The 24813-nt window shown below is 36.1% G+C and overlaps 1 protein-coding gene across 3 annotated transcripts in view; it reads left to right on the forward strand.

Annotated features, from left to right (window-relative positions):
* The window catches only part of myo6a (myosin VIa), a 106572-nt gene that overhangs the window by 61705 nt on the left and 20054 nt on the right, over positions 1–24813 (forward strand). For all 3 annotated transcript variants that reach the window (XM_051654686.1, XM_051654687.1, XM_051654688.1), the window contains exons 10-19: positions 5282–5362; positions 9810–9990; positions 16212–16356; positions 16665–16822; positions 17453–17544; positions 19425–19497; positions 19843–19970; positions 22241–22336; positions 23759–23929; positions 24552–24590. In XM_051654686.1, coding sequence (XP_051510646.1) covers positions 5282–5362; positions 9810–9990; positions 16212–16356; positions 16665–16822; positions 17453–17544; positions 19425–19497; positions 19843–19970; positions 22241–22336; positions 23759–23929; positions 24552–24590 — 1164 coding nt within the window. The remainder of the gene's footprint in view (positions 1–5281; positions 5363–9809; positions 9991–16211; positions 16357–16664; positions 16823–17452; positions 17545–19424; positions 19498–19842; positions 19971–22240; positions 22337–23758; positions 23930–24551; positions 24591–24813) is intronic.

Genomic DNA, 24813 nt, shown 5'->3' on the forward strand with positions numbered 1-24813 from the left:
ATAATGACTCTTCCTAATTTATCTTTAATCTGTTTGAGACATTTGAATTGTAGATGTTTACTTATCGATGTAATGACTCCCCTGTTCTTACTTGAGCCAGCACTAAAGAAAAGATGTCCACCCCATATCTTCCCAAATTTTTCAGCTTCCTGCAGGGAAAGATACGTTTCTTGAAGAAACACTATATCAAATTTCTTACGTTTAAGAAAAGAAATAACCTTCCTTCTTTTTATGGGGTGCCCCAACCCATTATGTGAGAAAAAAATAGATTGTGTGTCTAAAATAAAATTATAAAGACCGTATTCCAACATTGGTGCAACATTCAACCCCCGAACATCCCCCAGAACAAAAAAAACTGAAAAAAGAAAAATGTACGCATTAACCCCGCGCAGGAAAATGCCAACAAGCGTCCATGTCTCTAAACTCAAACAATCCATATACACCTACGAGAGTCCCCGCAACAACTTTGCCGATGTATTGCTCAAGTCTGGTGCATCTATACAAATTTTGTGAGACAAAATTACACAACAGAAAATAATCTATAAAACAAACTCCAGCCAATAGGCAGAATAAGCACAGAAAACATGTAGATTCATCCACATAACTGTCCCGAAGGTGTGTTCCTCCACAAAACAAGCTCCAGCCGCTAGCGGAACCAGCACAAAAAAAAAACATACAGTTTCCTCGGGCAGTCGAACAAATGTTCATAGAGTCAGGCCCACTCAGCTGTTACATGAGTGGAACAGATACCCTAATCACTCCAATGTTTGCAAGAAATATTCCACAAAACAAACTCCAGCCACTAGGCGGAACCAACACAAAAAGAAACGCATAAGGCGCTCAGTTTCCTCAGACAGTCAAGTGAATGTTCAGTGTGTCAGGTACACTCAGCTGCATCTGGAGCATCACACAATGACTTACTCATTCCATTGACTTTATAAAGGACATCGCTTGCTGTGGGCATGTAAATATTTTGCGGCCATCCTTAGCGTCTATTCTCATCTTGGCCAGGAACATCAGTGCAAAAGTGACCTTCCATTGATGTTAGAGTTTCTTGCATTCCTTGAATTGATCATGTTTCTCTCTTGTCGAATTCGCAAAGTTTGGGAACAAGAAAATGCTGTGGTTCTTCCAAGAAAGCCTTCCTTTATTCCTCGCCACACGTAACACAAGATCTTTACCAGATGATCTCAGAATTTTGGCCAGAATTGATCGGGGCATGTCTCCTTCAGTGGATCTCCGAGCCGGAACTCTGTGAGCTCACTCAATTTCCAGCTTATGGCCCGTTATGTCGAGCAGACTAGGGAAGAGCTTGTCTAGGAATTTCACCATATCTCGTCCTTCTTCGTCTTAAGGAATTCCAACAATTCAAACGTTGTTTCGCCGGTTACGATTCTCCATATCTTCCAACTTTTCCTTAACGCGCTCCAAGTCCGTCTTGGTCGCTAGCGGATTAGCAGCTAATTCCCTCTCCGATGACTCCAGATAATCGATCCATTTCTCAGCATCCGACACTCTTGTAACCAACACAGTGATTTTCGTCTCCTTGGCAGTGATCGATCGACGTATTACAGCAAGATCCTCAAAGTCAGCAATGACCTTCGTCAGTATTGCCATCATTTTCGACAGTTGATGGTGAGTCTTTTCCACTGCACCGCCCAAATTGAGTCCCGGGCTTTTGGCCTGTTGCTCAGGGGCCTCAGCTTGAGCACGTACGCTACCGTTCAAACGTTTAGGGTCACTTATTCTTTATTTATTTATTTATTTATTTTACACATTTTAGAATAATAGTAAAGTCATCACAACTATGGAATAATAGAAATGGAAATATGAGAATTATGTTGTGACTAAAAAAATCCAAAATAAATCAAAACTATGTTATATTTTAGCATCTTCAAAGTAGTCACCCTTTGCCTAGATTTTGCAGAAATGTACTCTTGGCATTTTCTCAACCAACTTCTTGAGGTATCACCCTGGGATGCTTTTTAAACAGTATTGAAGGAGTTCCCATCTATGTTGGGCACTTATTGGCTGCTTTTCTTAATTATACGGTCCAAGTCATCCATTTCAAAAACTTTTTGATTTTTTTTAATAAAATGTATTAAATATATTAATATGTTGGCACAATTATATTTTTGTCTACAAAACTAATGGCGCCACCCCTTCAACCTTGTTTTGGGATCATTAAACATGATTTCATCAAAATCTCACTTTATGCAGGATGAATATGTTTTATTTGTTAAATCCATGCTGTACACTTAAAGAGCACATGTACAACACATGATCTTTTGACGCATATAAAATCCAGATTCAATTTATGCTGCTTTAAAACTATCAAGGAAAAACAAAGGGGGCACATGGTATCTACTAATATAATAATTATTATATAATTAACCACAGTCCTTCAGATTGCATACAATTCCTATATCTAAAATTGTAGTATTGTAGTGAATGTTAATCAAGCAACAATACTGAAAAAGAGAAAAACATTCACTGCTATTTTCTAGATAATTTAATTCACCCTTTAAAACTGAACACAAAATTAGGATGAGAAATTGCTCATTTATTTTACAGACCTAAAGTCTGATTGCAATAAATCAGTAGCCTGTTAATGTATATCTACTGTTATAATCATTCCATGGAGACAACTGAAGAACAATTATGAATTTCACTTTTACCATTGAAAAGATTGTTTTTCTTGGTCGTTTGTGTCACTCAGATCCAATTTAAACTGAAAAGCGTATTTGCGCTTATGCGAGTTTCACCACCGCACATACTGTATGTTTTATCACTTGTAGAGGCATGTTTGATGACTTGTTTAAAGTAGCCTAAATAAAGGTAATTAGAACGGGAAAAAATTGTTACCCACACCTGGGGTAAAAGGCCCCTAAGGGGGTTTAAAGTGATATTGTGTAGATACCAGGGCAATAGATATAGGGCACAATTTGTCAGCTAATGCAAATAATTTTGAGACACCAAGTTGCTTTTTTTAGTAACAAATTAAGATGATGCTTACTCAAAATAACTACTTCAGAAAAAGTCAACTATTTTCAAACACTTTTGGCATTTTATTACATCTCAAGTATTCTATAAACAAACTAATCTCTGTTATGATTGGATGAGTCAATGTGAGTCCACTTTGAACATTTTTCATAACAAATCTATAGGGGCCTTTAGCCCCAGCAACAGGGGGGCTTTTTACCCCAAATACTATCTTTTCACTTATTGGACAGTTATTGAAACATTTTTGATTGAATGACCTTAAACACAACTGAAAATGATGAGCGTTTTGTCTCAAAAAATGTGTTAATTTCAGGGATTTTCATTAGCTACAAAATTTGCAACATCTTAAAAAATAATAAAAATGAGATCAGATTGCCTCAAACTCTAAACAAAGATCTCATGTAACAAGAAAATGTTCCAGTATATAGTGACAAACAGGTGTTTAGGAAAGTCCTGTGGTAGTTTTTGTTGTTATTTAGTGTTTTGGGAGAAAATAAAATCAATGGAGCCTTTTAAGCCCTGTTGTACCCTACACTTTAACACCTTTTAATCATCATTGGGTAACTCAAGCATATAAAAAAAAGAAGAAAGAAATTCAAGCAACACTTATTTTGACATATGTTTCACTGAATTTCAGATATTTTACTATATACACGTCCCACTTATTTAGGACACAACAGTATAGTTCCAGAAGAAAAAATCTCATTCATTTTCTTTTTAGCAATAATGTATAACCATTTAAAACAGACTTGCCCAAGCTCAGAGATTGTTTACATTTACAGTAGTCAATTAGTAGACGCTTTTATCTAGAAGCGACTTACAAATGAGAAACAAACAGCAATTTGTCATACAAAAGTCAACAATATCTGCAATATTGCACTGCCAAGCTCCAAAAGTAGCTGGAGGATTATAGAAGCTTGTGCCAAGAAAGAGACTTTTTTTTAATTTTTTATTAAATAGTAAAAAAATTAAATAGTCATTATGCTTGTTGACTGGTTTTAATAGATGATATGTGATTCTGTTTGAAGCCACAAATCATAAAAGTGTGATTTGTGTGATAATTGTTTCATTTAAATCAATTCCTGTTGAAGAACTACACTACCCATAATTCTTAATAGAGATCCACGAATCAGAGTAGTAGCTGCGAAATCATGGCTAAAGAGATCAAACCATCCACTGCCATGAAGCATTGCATATGACATAACTCAGTTGGTCTACCTGCACTCACTTATGTAGTGTAGTTGTGTATATATCTGAATAGTTTTCATATTTTATACTTATAATAATATCTAATAGTTCTAATAATATCTATAGTTCAGTAGTTTTATGTTGCACCTTCATTTTTCATTTGCAAAGATTCTTGGGAATTTGAAGTGTCAGTTCACCCAAAAATGAAAATACTGTCATCATTTTCTCACTCTCATGTTGTGCCAAACCTGTAGGACATTCTTTCATCTGTAGAACACAAAAGGATTTTAGGCAGATTGTTAGGTACTGTACAGTAATTGTAGTCAAGGATGACTAAAACATTCTGCCTGACATTTTTTGTGTTCCGCAGAAGAAAGAAAGTCAAACAGGTTTGGAAAGACGTAACGGTGAGAAAGTAATTAAAGAAGTTTCATTTTTGGTTGAGTTTACCCTTTAATTTGGGTAATTTTGTAAGTATGATGTAAAGTGGGTAAAGTAGTAATAATTATTTAAAAACAGTCATATTCAGCATTCTTGAATGTCTGCTTGAAGGGATAGTTCACCCAAAAATGAAAATTCTCTCCATCATTTTCTCACAATCATGCCATCCCAGATGTGTATGACTTTTTCTTCTGCAGAACAAAAATGAAGATTTTTAGAAGAATAATTCAACTCTGTAGGTCCATACAATGCAAGTGAATGATGACTAAAGCTTTGAAGCTCCAAAAAGCACATAAAGGCAGCATAAAAGTAATCAATCGATTGGATTGCTTCAGAAGACATGGATTTAACCACTGGAGTCGTATGGGATACTTTTATGTTGCCTTTGTGCTTTTTGGAGCTTCAAAGTTTTGTTCACAATTCACTTGCATTGTATGGACCTACAGAGCTGAAATATTCTTCTAAAAATCTTCATTTGTTTTCTGCAGAATAAAAAGTCATACACATCTGAGACGGCATGAGGGTGTGAGTGATGGGAGAATTTCAATTTTTTTGGGTGAACTATTGCTTTAAAGTTCCGATAAAGCATGTTTCTAAACAATTATAAATCTTATAATGTTCATCTTACAATTTTTTCTTTTCAATCTAGTATCTAAGTCGAGGATGCACACGGTACTTTTCTTCCAAGGATTCAGACAAAAACATACTTCAGAACCGCAAGAGTCCAGAGGTAATACATTTATTTCTAATTTAGTCTGTGCAGAATCAGAACTAAAATGTCTCAACAGGTCCTTCAGGCAGAACTCTCACACATATGTATTAAGAACTGTGAAAGTTGTGTAAAGTTGACCATGCATTGTTGATGTGAAATAACAAATCTACTTGTATTGTAAATGTTTACATAACACGTCCTTAATTATCATTAACGTGCATGGAAAACTTTTGTTTTACTCCACAAAGTTTAGACCCCCAAACATTTTATTAATTGAGATACTGTACAGTCAGAAAATAAACACAGAGGTTGATCAGTGAAGGTGTCTTGTGTCACCCTGAAGGGGTTTATTTTGGTATAATGATTGGCTGCATCATGCTTATTACATGACTACTTAATAAAAAAAATATATATACTGACATTTAATACAGATTTGAACTGAAATTATTTATTTTGTAATCAGAAAGAGAGAGTGGAGTGTCAAGGAACACTGAACTCAACCTTTACTTTGCATCAAAGTGCTGATCAATCTGGCAGTGTTTATTTTGCGATAATGACCTTCTGACTTTATCTCACTTATTTCAAGGCTTCTTAACTAATAAATAAATACATGGCCATGAAATATTGATTTTAAGTTGAAATTGAGTTTAAATGATTGTATTAGCTTACTTGTAGAGATTGTGGAGTGATATGAGAGACAGAACATGAGCTCAGCTATGAAGGATACATAGAATGCCCTGATGAGCGGACGGTTATACAGTGAAGCTATGGACAACAGTCATTATGTAAGGGATAATGTACAGTTAGCCGGATGGTATCGCAAAATAAATCACAACTTGTGTCATCCTGAAGGAGTTTATTTTGCGATAACCGGCTGACTGTACATAACCTTGCTTATTACACGGCTACTAACCAAATAAATAAATACATGGACATAAAATATTGATTTGCATTGATATTATGTAATTAAGTGAGATGAAAGAAATCGGAGAACAGCTGAAATCCACCTCCAGTTTGCATCAGAGTTCTGTTGGTGTTTATTTTGTAATTAATGAACGTCTGACTCCTCATTATCCAGCTTATTACAAGACTACTTGCCAAATAAATAAATGCACATGAAACTTTGATTTGAAGTGAAATCATTTTATTAGCTTACTTGTAGAGATCGCACAGTGATCTGATAAGTAGTAAAGATGGCTCACAATACCCGGATGAGCGGTCTAATACGTGGATGTGTGGTTGTTACTGAGAAATATCAGACCGCTAGATGGCGCCATTGACAAGTATTCCAGAGAGCCATTTTTTTATTAACACAAAATTATTCACAGCAGTTTTCAACATTCATTAAGGCTTGTTTTGTATCCATTTTCTCATACATTCTCCTGGACATTGTCTTTGCCATCTGTGCCTGTGGACATTTGTGTTTGCTTGTTGTTTGATATTCATTTACAAATACAAGGTCTTCTTTTAATGGCCTTGTATGTTAAATTATAATTTATTTTTGCATGTGATCAAACTTATCTAATCTTTGCATTAATCATATATAACATGATTCTGTATGTTTGTGTCTCTGTGTGTGCACTAATCACGTGTAACTTCGTGTTTGCTTGTGTGTGTTTGTGTCACTGATCACAGGATGAGAAGGTGATTATGGGTGGTTGGCACAATCAGGGGTGGCTTTGTTTATATTCTCTTCTTTTACCATATGAATACATGACCTGGGTCAAGTATACTGTATACTAAATATTAGTGGACAATCATATGCTTATGCTTGAATTGGTATGCTTAAGCCTAGGACAAAAAAACACAATGGTTAATCATTAATTATTAATAATATAGTAATATATTTCTTGATATAGCAATCGTGACCATTAAGTTATTTATTTTCAAAGAAAATTTTAATGCAATCCTGAATCCTGAAATCAAGACTTATCACAATTGTAATCTCTATTATTTGTCCGATTAATTGAGCAGCCCTATGTAAACCATACTTTATGTTAGTATGTACCGCATGGAATGTGCTATTTACGTACATATGCTAACATATCCCTCATTGTTTCTCTTTTCCTTTTGTTAATAAAGTTAAGGATTTGAAAGACGATCAATCATAGAAATATGAAATGTATTTGACCCAGTTCTTGTAAAAATGGGAAGCTACTTCACATCTTGGGAGCTAAGCTGCTGTTTCATTGTTTTGCTTTGGCTTGTCTGAAGATAAAGGAATCATCTCCTCTATTTTCCTAATTTTCCTGTTCATGGTTTAACACAGAATGTCACAGTACGTCTGTATGCATCTCCAGTATGCTTTTTAAGATTCACCACATGAATCCAGGTTCATGTTAAAGACATCAGTATCCGATCACTGTGATTCCCAGATGTACTGACAGAATGAAATGAAACGGTCAGTTAGACTTTTTAATCAGAACACCTCAAACTAAGAACTTGCAGTGTAATTATAACCGGCTGACTACACACTACATTTAGAATTGGAGAATGCTGTAAATGCATTGATTTCAATGAGGATGGTGTGTTGCACAGACTTACATGGTCCAGTTGTGCTTCTGGAAATTCAATTTGCTGTATTTCCACTTGATTTCAAACTGATCTGGCTATTTTCCATATCCTTGACCCTTACTTGCATGGGTGTTTCACCAAACACCAAACGTTTGCCTTAAACCAAGAAATAGATATGCTGTGATTGTAAACTTATATAGATATGAAATAATCATAAAAATATGATTTAAGGAAGCGTAAACCATTACATATCTGGAGTCTTTAAGGACCCTATACACTTTTGTTAATTAAGTATTAATAAAATATTTATTTTTGTGCAATTTTGCCATTTACTTTGTTACACTATTCAGAATACAAACGTTGAGGAATACTAAAGAGGTGTGGGCACAAGTCCCGGGTCACTAAAGACCCGAGGTATGCATTAAAGGGTTACAATGCAACATACACCTAGAGCGTTCTCTAATGTTCTCTAATGTGTAAGTGCCCTTACTCTCATTGAGTGATTTTAAGGGGCTGTGTTAGTGAGGTTGCATGACAGCGTACTGTGACACTCTTGCTGTTTATTCTGTAAGTTTTTATTTCCCTCTAGCAGCTGCGTTTGCATTCCAAAGCAAGTCCATCAGGTTTCTTTGAAATACAGTTAAAGGGAAAGTTCATCCAAAAATCATCATTTACTCGCCCTCATTCAAACCCATATGATTATCCTTCTTTAGTGGCACAAGAATATCCAGACCACTCTTTTACCATACACTGAAAGTGAATGAGGTTTGGGGCTTTGAAGCTCCAAAATGGCAAAAACGCACCATAAATGTAGTTCATACACTTCGTGCACAATCATCCAAGTGTTTTGAAGCCATATGATGTGAGAAACAGACAGAAATGTAAGTTGATGATTATGTAAGGTATAATAATATGGAAGGATCTTGTCTCAATCTGACTGAAAGTTATCCCGCTTATTACATAGCTACTTACCAAATAAATGAGAACATGCTCTTGAAATATTGATTTGAAATTACTGTATTATCTTACTTGTTAGAGACCAAACTAATATGAAAGACAGAAAACACAAGCCTAGCTATGTAGAAAACATAATGTAGATTGCACGGATGAGCAGTCAGTCATACTGTGTTGCTGTGGACAACGATCATTATTCAGACATTTTTGACAGCTGAATGTTGTGATTGATCAATACAAACTGATCTCCGAAATCTCCATTTTCTGGATGAAATGTCCACAGCAGGGCGCCAATAAGGAGTTGTAAAGCAAGTTGTATTCAGCTGTACAGGCTGTAATACAGTAAAGAGGAATGCATGTTTGATAAACTGAACCCACCAACCTAAACCCCAAACCTAAACCTATCCATCAGTGCAGTACAAATTTAATGAGAGAGGGAAAAATGCAACCTCTGAATCACGCTCGTCAACTGATTATGCTAATGTGATTACTTGGGTTTCACTGCGGGATTTGAACCCGAGTTTCCCACACTGCTGATGTAACACACTTCTGGTCACGCTACACAAGGGAAGGGCGATATGCTGGAGCTGATGCAAAAATGTCTGATAGGAGATGCCGCTTGTCATTGAGTTGGCATAATGTGGCTAATGCCAGGGTAACAGACCTCTCAGTATCAATTTGCTAACTTCCCGTGTAAACATTTTGACTAATCAGAGCTGTGTATTAATCACTGAGAATCTTCTCCTTCACTGAAGCTCTGACTACAGAAGTCATGTGGACTAAAAAAATAGTGCAGTTGACTCCATTGATTCCAAACACCCTTGCGGCATGGGTCTTGTGACTAAACGTCATTGCTGCCAGATTGGATTTGAGTGCTACACTGGAGAAGAAGATTTTATTTTTTGGTGAACTATCCCTTTAATAGTGTTGTTCAGTCAGCTCATGAGCACGGCTGTCATAGTCTCAGATTGCGACTAACTTGAGCATTGTTCCTCAGCATCTGAAGGCAGGTCCTCTCAAAGACCCATTGCTGGACGATCACGGGGACTTTAACAGAATGTGTGTGGCCATGAAGAAGATCGGTCTGGATGACACAGAGAAACTGAATCTGTTCAGAGTGGTGGCAGGAGTTTTACACCTGGGAAACATCGATTTTGAAGAGGCGGGCAGTACGTCAGGTAAACGTGGCATCTGCATACAAATTATGAGCTAACTGCACTGTTCTGAGCCATTTTTGCAACAACAGTTGAGGTGATATTAGTGGATGTATGAGGTCAGTTCAAGTCAAGTTCACACAGGTATCTTAGCAGAGTAACCACCGGTGGAGTTCAGCACAATATCTATGAACATGTTCCAAGAATGTTTGACAGCCACAAAGTGTCACAATGCTGCATGTCTGTCTTTCTTTTCAACACTATATCTTTTTTGTTTCACCATTTCAAACTTATTTGTGAATTATTTGGCTTGAAATGTGTGCTTATGCTGTCTTTCATTGAAATCGATGCCAAAAGGCAGAGACATTCACACATTTTAAAGTGTTGGCCACATTGAAAAGAAATTCTTTGATAAGATTTGTTGTTTTTGACAGTGTACACAGTCCCTATGACAAAAACCTGCTTCATAAAGGGAATAAATATCTTAATACAAGGTGTAGGTTTGGGGAAGAGCAAACAAAATCAATTTTATATACAAATAATAGAAGTCAAAGGGAAGTTCCTACCATTATATAAAAACAAACGTGCACTGAAAAAAAAAAAGTTAATATAGCAGAAAAGATTAAGTATTTTTTAAATTGAATAAGTTAGTGTTAACTTAAAAATATTAAGTAAATTCTACATTTGAACTCAATTCAAACATGTAAAAATGAATGCTCTAGCTTAAAAATACTATGTATGATTGTTTTATATATTTACAATGCCTCATCATGTATCAGTCCTAAAGTAGAAAACCTTGTCATATTTATCCGCTAATTTGAGTAAATTTCACAGGTAAATAATAATACATTTTACTTTTCGAAGCTGTTGTTCCCAGCGTGCATCGGGTTTGAATAATTAATGAGCTTGCATGGTTTCACTTTTTTGGCAAGTATATTTACACACTTTTTATTGTGAATTTTGTTGTTTCATTTGGTAACTTCTTGTTTTCTGTGGTCTAAAGTTCATGTTATACTCAAAATGACCTGTTCATGATAAAAAATAATGTTTTATGCAATATAAGAGTTGAGGTCTGCGCACAGTCATATTTTGTTTCTGTTGCCAGTAATGCAAGGTAAAGTTGTATAATAGACTATATAGCATGCATTCCATTTCCCTGTGGAATGTTTCCATATGTTTTGTGGTACAGCATTAAATGTATTTGTGAGGGAATGAGGTCACTGGGACAGGAAGGTTCAGGTCTCAGGTGAGCTTTTATTCACAAACTTAGGGATAACACAGTCACAACTGGCACAGTAACTTCTTCAGCTTCACAAACTCTTTAGCGTCACAGGCTCCTAGTCACAGCCTCTTAATCATCCCAAAGTCTTTATCACAACTCTGTAACGTCACGAACTCAGTAGCTTCACCGTGAGACTCTCGTGCCAGACTCTCTCTCTCTCTTCTGGCGGTGGCGTGGCTGTTTATATGCCGCTCTCCCTAAGCTCACTGGAATTAGAGACAGGTGTTAGACATAATTTAGCTCAGGTGTAAGCGCCCTTACCGCTTTCTCTCTCCAGACAGGCGCTCGACCACGCCCCCGCTGCCACAGTATTTACAAGGAAAGTTCAAAATGCAAAAAGGTTTCTGTGAGGGTTAGGTTTAGGGATAGGTCTATGGAGAGTCCCCATAATGATATAAAAACAAGTTTGTGTGTGTGTGTGCATTTTCACATGCATACAGGGCCGTAGCCAGTGGGGTGAAAGGTGGTAACGATTCTAGGGGCCCAAAGGTCCAGGGGGCCCCACAACAAATTCGAAACTGTATTATTTTAGTAGGTAAGGGGCCCAGAGCAATGTATAGTCAGGGGGCCCAGAGTTTCTTGCTATGGCCCTGCATATGTGTATGTGTGTGGTAGATTGAGATGTGTGTTTATTAGTACAGTGTAGGTTATTGAGGATAATAACCTACACTATAGGTCAACCAAAAACAAAGTCAAAGATATGACTTCATATTCCAGGAAATTCATATGTTGTTAATAAAAATAAAGACAATGCTGTGTGCTGAGTGTAAATAGAACAATAAACATGATTAATTAGAGCTCATATTAGATGAAACCTCAGTTATTTAGCAAAACTTGATTAAATTGTTCTATCTCTTTTATTATTTTTTTGACTGTTCAATCTCCGCAGTAATGAGTGCTACAGTAATATGGCAACATTCCATATAGATAGACAAATGGACAAGTTTAACCCTTTCTTGGTCTCATGGTAGAGGTGTGCAACGACGGGTTTGCAACCCGACGGGTTTCGGGCCGGGTTCGGTCAGTTTTTCAAGTAGGACTTCAGGTTTGGGTTTGTAATGAATGAAAAATGAAACAGGCCTACCAAACTTGTTTTGCACACACGCTCTCACTTACAGACAAGTGCGAACGAGTTCAGGGCCGTTCACACTTTACGTGTTTTTGTGCACATCTGTTCTGTTTTCCCATTGTTTTCCTATGTAAACGCATGCTGGACGCATGTCTTTGACTGTTGCACCCTGGTTTCTTCAGCGTCTCGCGTAGGACCGCCACTTTTTAAACACCGTGTCAAGTTATAAAGAACTTCAAATTGTCAAAAACGCTTGTCAGAACACCTGCTCTCTGTTTCATTATTTGTGCGCTGCGTCTAGATTGTTTTTAGCACAGGTGTCTTAAAGATTCAAAATTATGAACAAGTTCAGGCTTCATAGAGGGGACTGTTGCATTGTTTTGTATTATTATTATTCCAGATTGTTCTGCATCAAGCAAATTTTCAGCGCATAAACTGTAAGGCAATGTTTTTTCCCTTCTGCTCTAGTGTAATGAGGGGCTGCCATGCCTTGTTAAAACTGTATGTTTACTTTTTCAATATTGTTACGAATGTTACCTATATCCTTACATAAAAAAATAGCCTATTGCAACAGTACTTGCTAGTAGGAGAAATTATAAATATAGTGAGCGATTTCGAGTCGGGTTCGGGCTTATAATCTGACGGTATTTTACGGGCCACATGGTCTCGGGTACGGGTTGGGTTTCATTTTAAGGCCTGTGCAGACCTCTAGCTCAGTGTTTCCGAACCACTGTGCCGCAAAAATATATATATTTTTTTTCTTGTGGAAGAAAATTATCAGATTCCACAAAATAAATAAATACATGAAAAAAAAAAAATTATAATTTCAGGGATCCAAACTCCTCACCTTTCTGAGAAATTTGCTGTTTTGAAACCATAATCGGTCACTTTTGTGATTTGTGAAGAGCAACGATTAATGTGCAAAAGTGACTGATATTTATATCAGTCTATATCAGATATTGAATTCTATGAAGTGACGCCGCTTTACACCAAAGTGTTTTTCACACACACGTTTTTGCTTCACCAATAATGTCTTTGAGAGTACTAGGCAACAAGAAATATTTAAAAACTGTCCAAATTTTTGAAGAGACATTGAATGTCTCATTATTTTTTTTAATTAAATATTAGCTTATCGTTTATGAATATCAGAGTCCCCAGTTATTGAACAAATTTAAATTCACCAAGAAAACGCTTAGACCTAAACATAAACGAGTCCTTTTATTACTTTCTGCTATCAAAGCAACTGAAAGCTTTTTTTCTCTCTTCCAAATACATGTTTTCAGTGTTTATTGTGCACACCTCCCGCTTTTTTACATGGCAAACTCGTAAAATGCCCCTCTGTGATGCTTTCTGCAACTCTTGTCATGTGGAGGGCAATGCGGCACTTGACGCTGGCGTTGAACGGAGCGTTGACGCCTCGACTCAACTCATGTGAAATGCGCTTTACAATGACAAAGAACATTACTGAAACTCAAAATTATTATTATTTGTCTATTGTTGTGGTCTTTTCTGATAAAAGCCATGCTCAGCAGTTTAAATAGGCTACTGTAGGAAAATGATACCGTAGATCTGCTTTGTGTTTATAATTCTTCTACTGAAGTCAGTAGATTTGTAGCCATGCAAGTTTTAATAAAGGAGAAGGTAAGGACATTATTGAAACTCACTATTATTTGACTATTATTGTTGTCTTTTTGGATGAAAAATAATGCTCAGACTGAAGGAAAACTATAGATCTGCTTTGTTCTTTTAATGCTTAAACACTATAAAGTCTCTCTAGATTTCGGTCATGAATGACTCAATGATTCACTGACTCACTCATAGCACATAAGACGCTCAATTGTCGCCACCTAGTGACATTTCCAGAAGGGGTCACTGAACTAATCAGTTAAAAAAATTGAACAAATTTGTGAAACAGAAGCAAGCCTCACCAAAATACTCTTTATTTTGCAGCTAATTCTGCACAATTGTGAACTTGAATAAACATGAATCACTAAAATAGCTGGAATTGGTGCTTTTAGCTTATTCTTTAAAAAAAAATATCCCCAGAAAAAAAATTTGTGGACCAGTGATTGTCTTAGCTTTTTCGCCCCTCATGAGTTTGCATCCCTGTAATTTGTTGTGGCATTGCAAGTACAAATCTACAAATTAGAAAAGAAGCAAATTTGTTGTTTTTTCATTACCCATTTATTTTTATTTATTTTTTTATTTTTTTTGCATTGTTGAATTTCAAACATTACAAGTAAACACGCTACTAAGACGGACAGAAAACATGGACAAGTTCTTGAAAAGGAAAAATATTGACGATGGTTAGCCTATGTGGGATAGTGGTGTGCCGTAGAATTTTCTAGTCGTAAAAAGTGTGCCGTGGCATAAAAAATGTCGGGAAACACTGCTCTAGTTCATGGGTCAATTTTACCCTTTTACATTATTAACTAAATTTACGTCAGCTTAACTAAGTTTTCAGCCTGAAACTTCATGACTTACTCCACAGAGGTGATCTGAACCTGGCAATGCCATTTTTCCAAGTTTCATGTATTTGTAAACAAAGCTACAAAAAAAAGGCCATACTTTGTACCTCAGGGTCAAATTGACCCCTTTTTTATCTTCAGTTTCAAAAGCTTTTAATAAAAGCTCTGTTTGCTCTATCTCTCTACTTTTGGTCTTAAATTGTTCCTCTTGGTGGTTTTTTCTCTATAGCCTTCTATCACAATATACATGTCTAAAAGGCAGGGGGCGCCCCAACGTGGTTTGTGATTCTGCCCAGATACATCCAGTCTTTTTTTAGAAGCCCCACCATAAAATGGTAGAAAAGATCAAAATGTTATTATAAGTACACTCATACACATAATTTCACACACGGACACCCACAAACACTCATTGACATCAGACACAAATGTAAACAAGATTTGTTTTTTATATTAATTTGTTCAAAAGTTGTTTTACTGTTAATTCAGTGTTCATTATGTGTTTATTAAATGTTTGACATGTTCAAATGAGATATAACAAACACCTCTTTTTTTTAATTTTTTTTTTTATTAAAGTTATTAGTTATTGGATTATTTTGTTCAAATAATCATCAAAAGAATTTCAAAGTGAAGCTGTGAGAAAAAACGTGAATAAAAGAAAACTCATGTCTGCTCCGATCACTGCTTCTGTAAGCCCCAAATAGCCACAAACTCTATATCAGCTCTTACCTTAGGTTGTTTTCTACAAAATGTGTCTATTTTTACTTGTCTCTCAGCTTGTCTGGGTAAATAATAAAAAAATGGAGTTAAGCAAAAAAAGTATTATAAACAAATCATTGTTTGAATATTTTCCTGACTATTGATGATAAAATCACTTTTGTAGTCCATTCAGAGGCCGTGATATTCCACAAAACATGGGTGAAGGGTGGGGCTTCCCAAAAAGACTGGATATCTATGGGCGGAGTCACAAACCCCATATCTGTATGTTGTGATGGAAGGTGAAAGAGAAAAAAAAAAGTATTTTTTCTAGTGTTTGGTGCCATCTAGTAGAATGATCTAAGACTAAAATTAGGGAGATCGAGCAAACAGATCCTTTATACAAGCTTTTGAAATTTAAGATAAAAAAATGGGTCAGACTGACTCTGTATGTTCTAAGTAGGGACTAGTTAGTTCAAAGTAAGGATGTTAAGACCATTGAAGGGTTAAAAAGAGCTAGTGAAGGCAAAAAGGTGATTAAAAATGGTGAAAAACTTCCTTTATTTGTACTGAATTATCAACCAGACAATGAACACTGTACAGCACAACAAACAGTGTACACAATATACAACAAAATATCAATTGCACAAATGGAATATAGATTGTAGCCATATTGTGTGTACCCAGAAGAGCAGAACCAAATAAAACAAAAATAATATTTGTGTGTTTTCAGGTGGCTGTAACATTAAGAAAGCCTGCAGTCAGTCACTAGAGTTTTGTGCTGAGCTCTTGGGTCTGGATGAAGAGGATTTGAGGGTCAGTCTGACCACTAGAGTCATGCTTACCACTGCAGGGGGTGCTAAAGGCACAGTCATCAAGTAAGAGAAAATCACTTTCATCCCTTTTTTTTAATACTAAACTAAAACACTAAACCTAAAATTCTCATGTAGGTTGGTTGGTCATGGATCTTTAACACACTTCAACAAAAGGACATGTAATTCAGCAAGATTTATTGGTGTAATGGACAAATGATAAATGAATGATGACTGAGCGGTCCTGTTTGTAGAGCATAGCACTAGCAATGCCATGGGTTTGATTCCCAGGGAACAAAAATGTATAAAAATGTAATGTAATGACCATAAGGTGCTGCAGCATATGAAACATCAGATGTTTGTTATGTTTTCAGGGTTCCTCTGAAGGTGGAGCAGGCCAGTAACGCTCGTGATGCTTTAGCTAAAGCCATCTACAGCCGTCTGTTTGATCATGTAGTCACCAGGATTAACCAGTGCTTCCCTTTCGACTCTTCTGCTCATTTCATTGGTGTGCTGGACATCGCTGGCTTCGGTATGACATCGTCTTCCCTGATCACCCTCAGACTCTTCCTCAGTCTCCTGTCCAACAGTGTTATTATTGTCTGCATTTTCCTTTGCATATTCATTTGCATTTGTTTTATGGGTGCCTTTATAGGAGATCTGAATGTATAATATAATAGTCAGTACAGTGTGATGGCCACACATACAGTAGTATGTATTAACCTACAAAATATATTGGATTATAAATATTTATTTTTTTATATAATTTTTGTCATATTTTAGTTTTTCATGAACATTTTAGTTTTTCACAACCATTTTTATGGCCTTCAATAAACGCCCCCTTCACACATAAAATCAGTAACACTGCTTTGCTGCACTCACACACAAGCTGCAGATATGCATGTCAAATAAAGTTTTTACCTGACACATTCTTAAATAGCAACCTTTTTGCAAAGCTACATTACATTGTGATGGATTCATAAAATCAATAATGAATTTAAGATCAATAATGATCCTGCCGCTCGTTTTTAACATTGGGATTCCACAGAAGGATATGCAGAGCGTCAGGTGCTACACGCAGCCAGAAACATCACAAGGTTTGATTCCTCATGATATGAGCCCTTTAAATCAAACCTTATTGTGTTGTTGTTGTCATTTTCAGAGTATTTTGAACACAACAGTTTTGAGCAGTTCTGCATCAACTACTGTAATGAGAAGCTGCAGCAGTTCTTTAATGAACGCATCCTCAAAGAGGTGAGTCAGCAGATTCAAGCACTTGCAGGAGTGTGAGTGTGTGTTTTACAACAGCTTTTCACACACCTCATCCAATCACAACTTAGAGCCAAATAACACATCTGTTCATGTGCACAACAACAGAATGTCCAGTCTACTCTCATGGAACGAATGTTACTATAACTAAATTTTTGCAGACTGAGTTTTTTGTGCTACGTTCTACGTTTCGGCGCAGTTTCCTGGTGAAATGAACACTAGAGCCGCTACAACAACTGTGCATTTTATTCCCATTCATAGAAATCACGAGTACAACGGCTGATTATGACTTTAGAGACACTTATTTCACACACTGCAATGTTATGATATCGAAACACTTTCACTTTAAAAAACGAGACATTTTAATGCTTGTATTACAGACCCACCTACATTTACACACTTATTCCAATGTGATCGGTGTGGTATCTCACCTCATAGAGTGTGAACTTGACTCAAAATACCATGGTTGGAACCCAGCCAAGCACAAACTGATAGGAAGACGAAAGTGTCATAGAAGCGACAAGAAATTACACGGTTGCTTCAGAAAATGTGCTTTTCATGTCGCATTTCCTTTTAGAACACTATAGGTTAGGTTTAGGTGTTGGTTTAGGGTAAAGATGTCTCTTTTGTTCACCTCTCATTTTATTTTAGATCACTATTGGTTAGGTTTAGGTTCAAGTTTTATGTTAGAGATGGATGTTTTACTCATTAAAACCTCTATCTAACATTCACCTTTAAAACCTTGTCTGATTACGACACCATTTCACTCGCTGTTGTGGCCCCCTGCTGGACATTTCACTGGGAAACTGCAGCGAAACGTGTAAAGAATCATGTAAGTTAGTTTGTTTTGCAACAATGTTGCTACAGTAGTGTAATTTTCATGAGATCAGGCTGATAACTTCAAAATGGATTAGACGTTGGATTGTCTGAACAACTAGTCAATTAGTCAATCTTATAGAGCCCTGTGTGATGATGTTAGTTTTGGGTCATGTCCACCAGACACAGATCAGACTGTTTCTTCAGGGGTGTTCATTTGAGGTGCATTCTTGCATTAAAAATAAAGCTTGATGTAACTGAACAGAACATGTATTTTTAAGTTGAACTACTTGTACATCAATCTAAAAAATGCTTATGGCGTGAGGCTGCTCTTCTATCAAATCTCTATTTCCATCTGTCTCTTTTAATATGCTTTGGGCTGCTCTTCTATCAAATCTATATTTCTATCAAATTTAAATGCAATCAAGCTTTATTTGAATGACTGTTTTTACAATATTGCCATATCAGTACAATATTTCTGTCTCTATCTGTTTCTTTCTATTTGTCCTTTTTCCTCCCTCTTTCTCTCTGTCTTTTCTATCTATCTATCTATCATCTACTTTTTCTCTTCCCATTTATTCTTTTCTCTCTCTCTCCCTCTCTCTCTCTCTCTATTTATCTAGCTAAAACGTGCTAGCAACATACTAGAAACATGTTAAACATGCTAGCAACACCTATCTAAGTGCTAAAACATGTTAGCAATGCCAGACTAAATGCTAACAACATGCTAAAACATGTTAAAGCATGCTAGCAATGTCACGCTAAGTGCTAAAACATGCTATCTATCATCTATCTATCTATCTATCTATTTGTCTGTCTGTCTGTCTGTCTGTCTGTCTGTTTGTCTGTCTGGAACTAACTAAATAACAAACTAATTAAGCTTTTAAATCTTTTTTTAAACTTTCAGACCAGGCTCTTTCAAGCCAACCTCAAAGTTTGTCTACAAACTTTATTTGTCTGGTTGTCTAGTGAAGTTTATTTTTCTTTTATTATTCATCATATAAAGACAAAGAACTGTACTGATATTGATGTTTGTGTTTGGTTCACAGGAACAGGAGTTGTATCAGAGAGAAGGGCTAGGAGTGAATGAAGTTCATTATGTGGATAATCAAGACTGTATCGGTCAGTGTCTCAACTTTTGAGTTCTTTAGAAAACTACACTGACTTTATTGGGCATATTCACTGCTGTTATTATCTATCTGTCTGTCTGTCTATCTATCTATATTAAAGGCTTTTTAATTCTTTGAGGCAAGGCTTTTTCGAGCCAACATCAAAGTTTGCCTCAATGAAACTTTACTTCTCTAGTTTGTGCTGTAATTCACTCTGACAAACTCCAATAAAGCAGAGCACAGAATGAAGCAAACAACGTGTTTGTCCTAAAAGATGATGGAAAGGTTTTGGTGACACACTGTAAATGTGCTTAATGTGTATAAGGACCTAGCTCTCTGCATTTGTTGCCCTGTCCAGACTTGGTGGAGTCAAAGTTAGTGGGGATCTTGGATATCTTGGATGAAGAGAATCGTCTACCTCAACCAAGTGACCAGCACTTTACAGAAACTGTACACAGCAAACACAAGGAGCACTTCCGCTTGACTGTGAGTCACACTGCACAGTTGGGGTGGACGATATGACCAAAATCTTATATCACAATATAAATAATTTTATATCATGATGACCACATATTACTATATCACAATATAGTAATTTTATTTCTGAAAAAAAAAAAAAAGGGTTTATATATTAAATAACCATATTTGAATGTCTATTTTTGGATAATCTAGTCAGTGAATTAAATATATAAATGAAAACTGCTTCCTCTTTTATAATTTTCTCTTTGTTTGGAATTTGATATACTGTACATAGTCAAAGTAAAAAAATAAATAAAAAACTCAACAGTTTTAATTTAACCTTACCATAAGACTGCATTTCACATTATGCCACATTTCAGTCTGATATGTTGTTGACCAATATAATTATTATTATTATAATCTTTCTTCAAGAAACTCAAGATCTTCTCAAAGCAATGCAACAAAGAAAATAATACATAAGGCGGGAAAAAGTGTATTATCCAATGAAAATAAGCACTTAATGATTTAAGTCATCTCTATAGAGAATAAATGAATATCTGAAGGCAAACATGGCCGAAGAATTCAAATAGGTCCTGCAAGTTTTGTGGTCAGAGTCACGATTTTGTGTAGCGCTAGTGAACCCACCTACAAATGTCAGGAAGCCTGCTGGACTCGAGCGCATTTGCATGCTCCAGAGATAGCGTGAGAGACACTCACGTGAAACACAGATACGCATGTCAAAAGCAAATTAAGCACTTATGAATTAGGGATGGGCACAAGTACTCGGGCACTCTGATGTGGCAGCAATGATCGATCTTGAAAACGATGATTGGTGATCAAGCTTAAGTGACTTCTCACTTGACTGAAATTCAGTGACAATTACCTGACAACTAAACACAAATGTGTCAAAGAAGTATTTTTAATTTTGAGATTGATTACGTTGTGATTTTGAGGGGTATATTGATTGTCAGAGACGTCTCATAGCAACCAAACTGATATACGATGCTGCAACGCTATCGTTACTATAATCAAAAGAGAGTGTAATTAACCGTGTTTTGAACACCTGTCTCTGCAAAACGTTTGCTAAACATGTTTTATTATCATTTAATGTAAGAACTTTGACTCGTTAATGGATATTATTTAATAAAAGTGAATGTTTGTCACTGACTGTAAACCTCCCTGCCCTGGCTGACGTAACACACACCTGCATCTCGACGAAATGGGAGTTGAAGATTTCCACACAAGTTTTCAGGTTAGAAGTCCGAGATAAAGTGTCATTCCGTTGCACTTTCCCCCGCTGAAAGGTGGAAATTCCGACTCTCCGAGTTGAATAGAATGCTTCATGAATCAACACAGCAACAACAATACGGAGCATCATGGCTTTCACCACAGGAGCAAACACTTGGGATGACACATGCACACACACACACACACACACACACACACACCAGCCATGTAGCAGTGGACTCAACGCGCTGCGAGTGTTTCAAACAGCTAGATAGAGCGTAGCTAAATGGAACACAATGCAGCGTCTTCAAAACTGAATTTCAACTTAACATGCATATTAAACACACTATGGTTATGGCATCTCCTGTTAAGCCAACCGTGATTTGAAAAAAGACGGTTCAGACAGTCACTAAAAAAAACTGGTGCACGCTTACTAAGATTACTATGGTAACCTAAAGGAAGAACAGACAGATGCGCGTTGTGCACATTCTTTTGAGTTAGGCAGCGAATCTTCACATAATGACAAAATATGATGCATATATGATATTTTGATTATGCAATCTTTTGTAACATATTATTTTATAACAGCCTATAATAATGAATAGACAATACACTAAAAAAACAAGACACAAAGCAGCAGCCAAAGACGTTTGTCAGACATGTTATTATATATACAGTTATGTACATGTCATTGCCCCTCAAGTACTCGACAGGTACTCGAGTAGACAAAATGACCAAAATGCCCATCCCTGTTATGAATGCAAGATGAATGTCATTGAATTTGCTGAATTTCAATTACATTTCAATGCCTGTAATTCCCTGTCCATGTCTCTTCAGTTTTCTCTGGCTGATAGATACGCACATGGACATTTACATATGCTATACACGGCAGTGCGAAATCTCTATCGATTGACTTTATATCGTCGGCATGATATATATTATAATATCATCACCCAGCCATATTGCACACTGGATCTTATTTCAACATTGCTCTCTAGTTATATCTGCTGACAGCTTAAAAATGTAAAACAAAATGACTAACTTTTGTTGTTAAATGCCTCGTCTCACAGGTTCCCAGGAAATCCAAGCTGGCTGTGCACAGGAATGTCAGAGATGATGAGGGCTTCATCATAAGACACTTTGCTGGAGCAGTCTGCTATGAGACAGTACACACACAAACACACACACACAAACACATAAACAATGTGTCTTCCCATTCCAAGCTTTTTGTTTAAGAACAGGTAGTTGCAACTCAATTGTGATTCCATGTTCTAAAACCATTGTAAAATTACTATAACTGTACAACTGTGACTACTTATTGTATATTAATAACCCTTAAAGGAATATTACGGGTTCAATACAAGTTAAGCTCAATCGACAGCATTTGTGGCACAATGTTGATTACCACAAAAATTTATTTTGACTCGTCCCTCTTTTTCTTTAAATAAAAAAAAAAAAAAAAAAGCAAAAATCTTGGTTACAGTGAGACATTTACAATGGAAGTGAATGGGAGCCAAATTTGGGAGGGTTTAAAGACAGAAATTTGAAGCTTATAATTTTATAAAAGCACTTACATCAATTTTTCTGTTAAAACTCATGTATTATTTGAGCTTTAAAGTTGTTTAAATCATAATTTTTACTGTCATTTTAGGGTTTTAGGGTTTGTTGACATTATATCGTCATGGCAACGAAGTTGTAAAATTGGCTATAACTTAACACAGAAAAGGTTAGTAAGTAATTTTATCAAACTAAAATCACATTAACACGTCTCGTGTCTATACTTTTGAAACAGTGAGTATTTTAACATCAAAAAATTGGCCCCCATTCACTTCCATTTTAAGTGCCCCACTGCAACCCATTTATTTTATTTTTTTTATAAAGGAGGGGCAAGACAAAATACATTTTGTGGTATTCAACACTATGCCACAAATACTGTCGATTGAGCTTAACTTGTATTGAACTCGGAACATTCCTTTAAATGCATGGGTATTTTACCTAACATTATTACATACCTTGTGTCTTTAGCGTCCCAGCACATAGATCTATCACAAATAGATATACAAAATGACTAGATAGTGTTACATTTTTAAGACAATTAGAATATAATAGAGTAGAATATATTCTGTTATATTTTGGTGTTTATTTCTCATATATCAAAGGGATGATGCAACAAATGATTTAACGGTATTCATTACTTTCACGGCAAAATTTTATTATGAGACTCAACTGGCAGTCAAACACATTTTGAGCTACACGTAAGCTACACAAATCTATTTTTTTTCTCAGGCACTTTTTGAGTCTAAATAGATGCAAAACTTGCGTAATTTCAGTAGTACACCCAAATGACAATAGCCAAATCATACTGTTTTTTTTAATATTCTTTGAAATTCAATAAAAAAAATTGGAAAAATATAACCGTGCACTGTACCGGAAAAGGATCTGGACAGACACTGGTAATCAATGTGGAGATGATAAAATAGGCCAGATACATTCAGTCTTGATTTGGGAATTTCTTGAAAATTCTTATTCTTATGTCCTAGCAATGTATGTCAATATATTTTCCTGAGTATTTAATGTTTGACTTTCAGACTCAGTTTGTGGAGAAGAATAATGATGCCCTTCACATGTCATTGGCGTGTCTGGTAAGCGAGTCAAAGGATAAATTCATCGGACATCTCTTTGAGAACTCCAACAACTCCAAAAACACCAAACAGAAAGCAGGGAAACTCAGCTTCATCAGTGTGGGCAACAAATTCAAGGTATGTCTCAAAGTGACATATGCTGTTATGTGATGTATTTTCCGGCTGTGTTCATAAAATGTTTGCTAAGCATCCATATTACTATGGCTCTCAGGGATTTAAACAAACCCTTAACCCTAATTATGTTAACCCTAATAGTGTGAAGCGTGCTGCAGACATGAATAATGGCCTACCTCAAATCATGTGGCTTGTTTAGGTTTTAGGTGTGCTTTTACTTTTGTAAGCGATTGGACATTTTATTTGTGCTTGGTGGACAATAAAATGGGTGGAAAAAAAATCCATAAACTTACATTTAAAGGAGTGACCCAAAATATATCTATAGACCAGAATATCATAGAAACTTGGGGCTGGACTCTTTTGAATTTAGCCAGTAAACAACCACCCACAAACACCTATGCAAACACATAAAAAAACAATCAGAATGCCCTTGAAACCACATACAGCACCTGAGAATTGTGGAGGTGAATTTTAGTTTTAGCTGTGTGTTTGTCTGTGTAAATGTCAAATGCTCTTTGTACTGGTAGACTACTCTGTGGGCACATGGTTTTAAAAAGGTTGATTGCAAAAATCAACAGGCATGTATTGTTTTGTTTTTGTCATATATGTTCTCTGTATCTTACAGACACAGTTGAATATCCTTTTGGACAAGCTGCGCAGTACCGTGAGTTGTCAAACCCCTTTATTTCTTTCAATCTGAGCTAAATCAGTGTTTCTAGACAGTATGTAGTAACAAATATCCTAGCTAAGGTGATACATCAGAGTAAACATACAGTATACACAGCAAAAAGTAAAAATATTGAAACATTCTTAAAACAAAATACCTTTACTTGATTAGCAAAAATAATTACACTGCCGTAAAGATATTTAGGTTTTATAGTGAGAAT

This window comes from Myxocyprinus asiaticus, chromosome 25 (genome assembly GCF_019703515.2).
Source record: "Myxocyprinus asiaticus isolate MX2 ecotype Aquarium Trade chromosome 25, UBuf_Myxa_2, whole genome shotgun sequence".
Classification (NCBI taxonomy): domain Eukaryota; kingdom Metazoa; phylum Chordata; class Actinopteri; order Cypriniformes; family Catostomidae; genus Myxocyprinus; species Myxocyprinus asiaticus.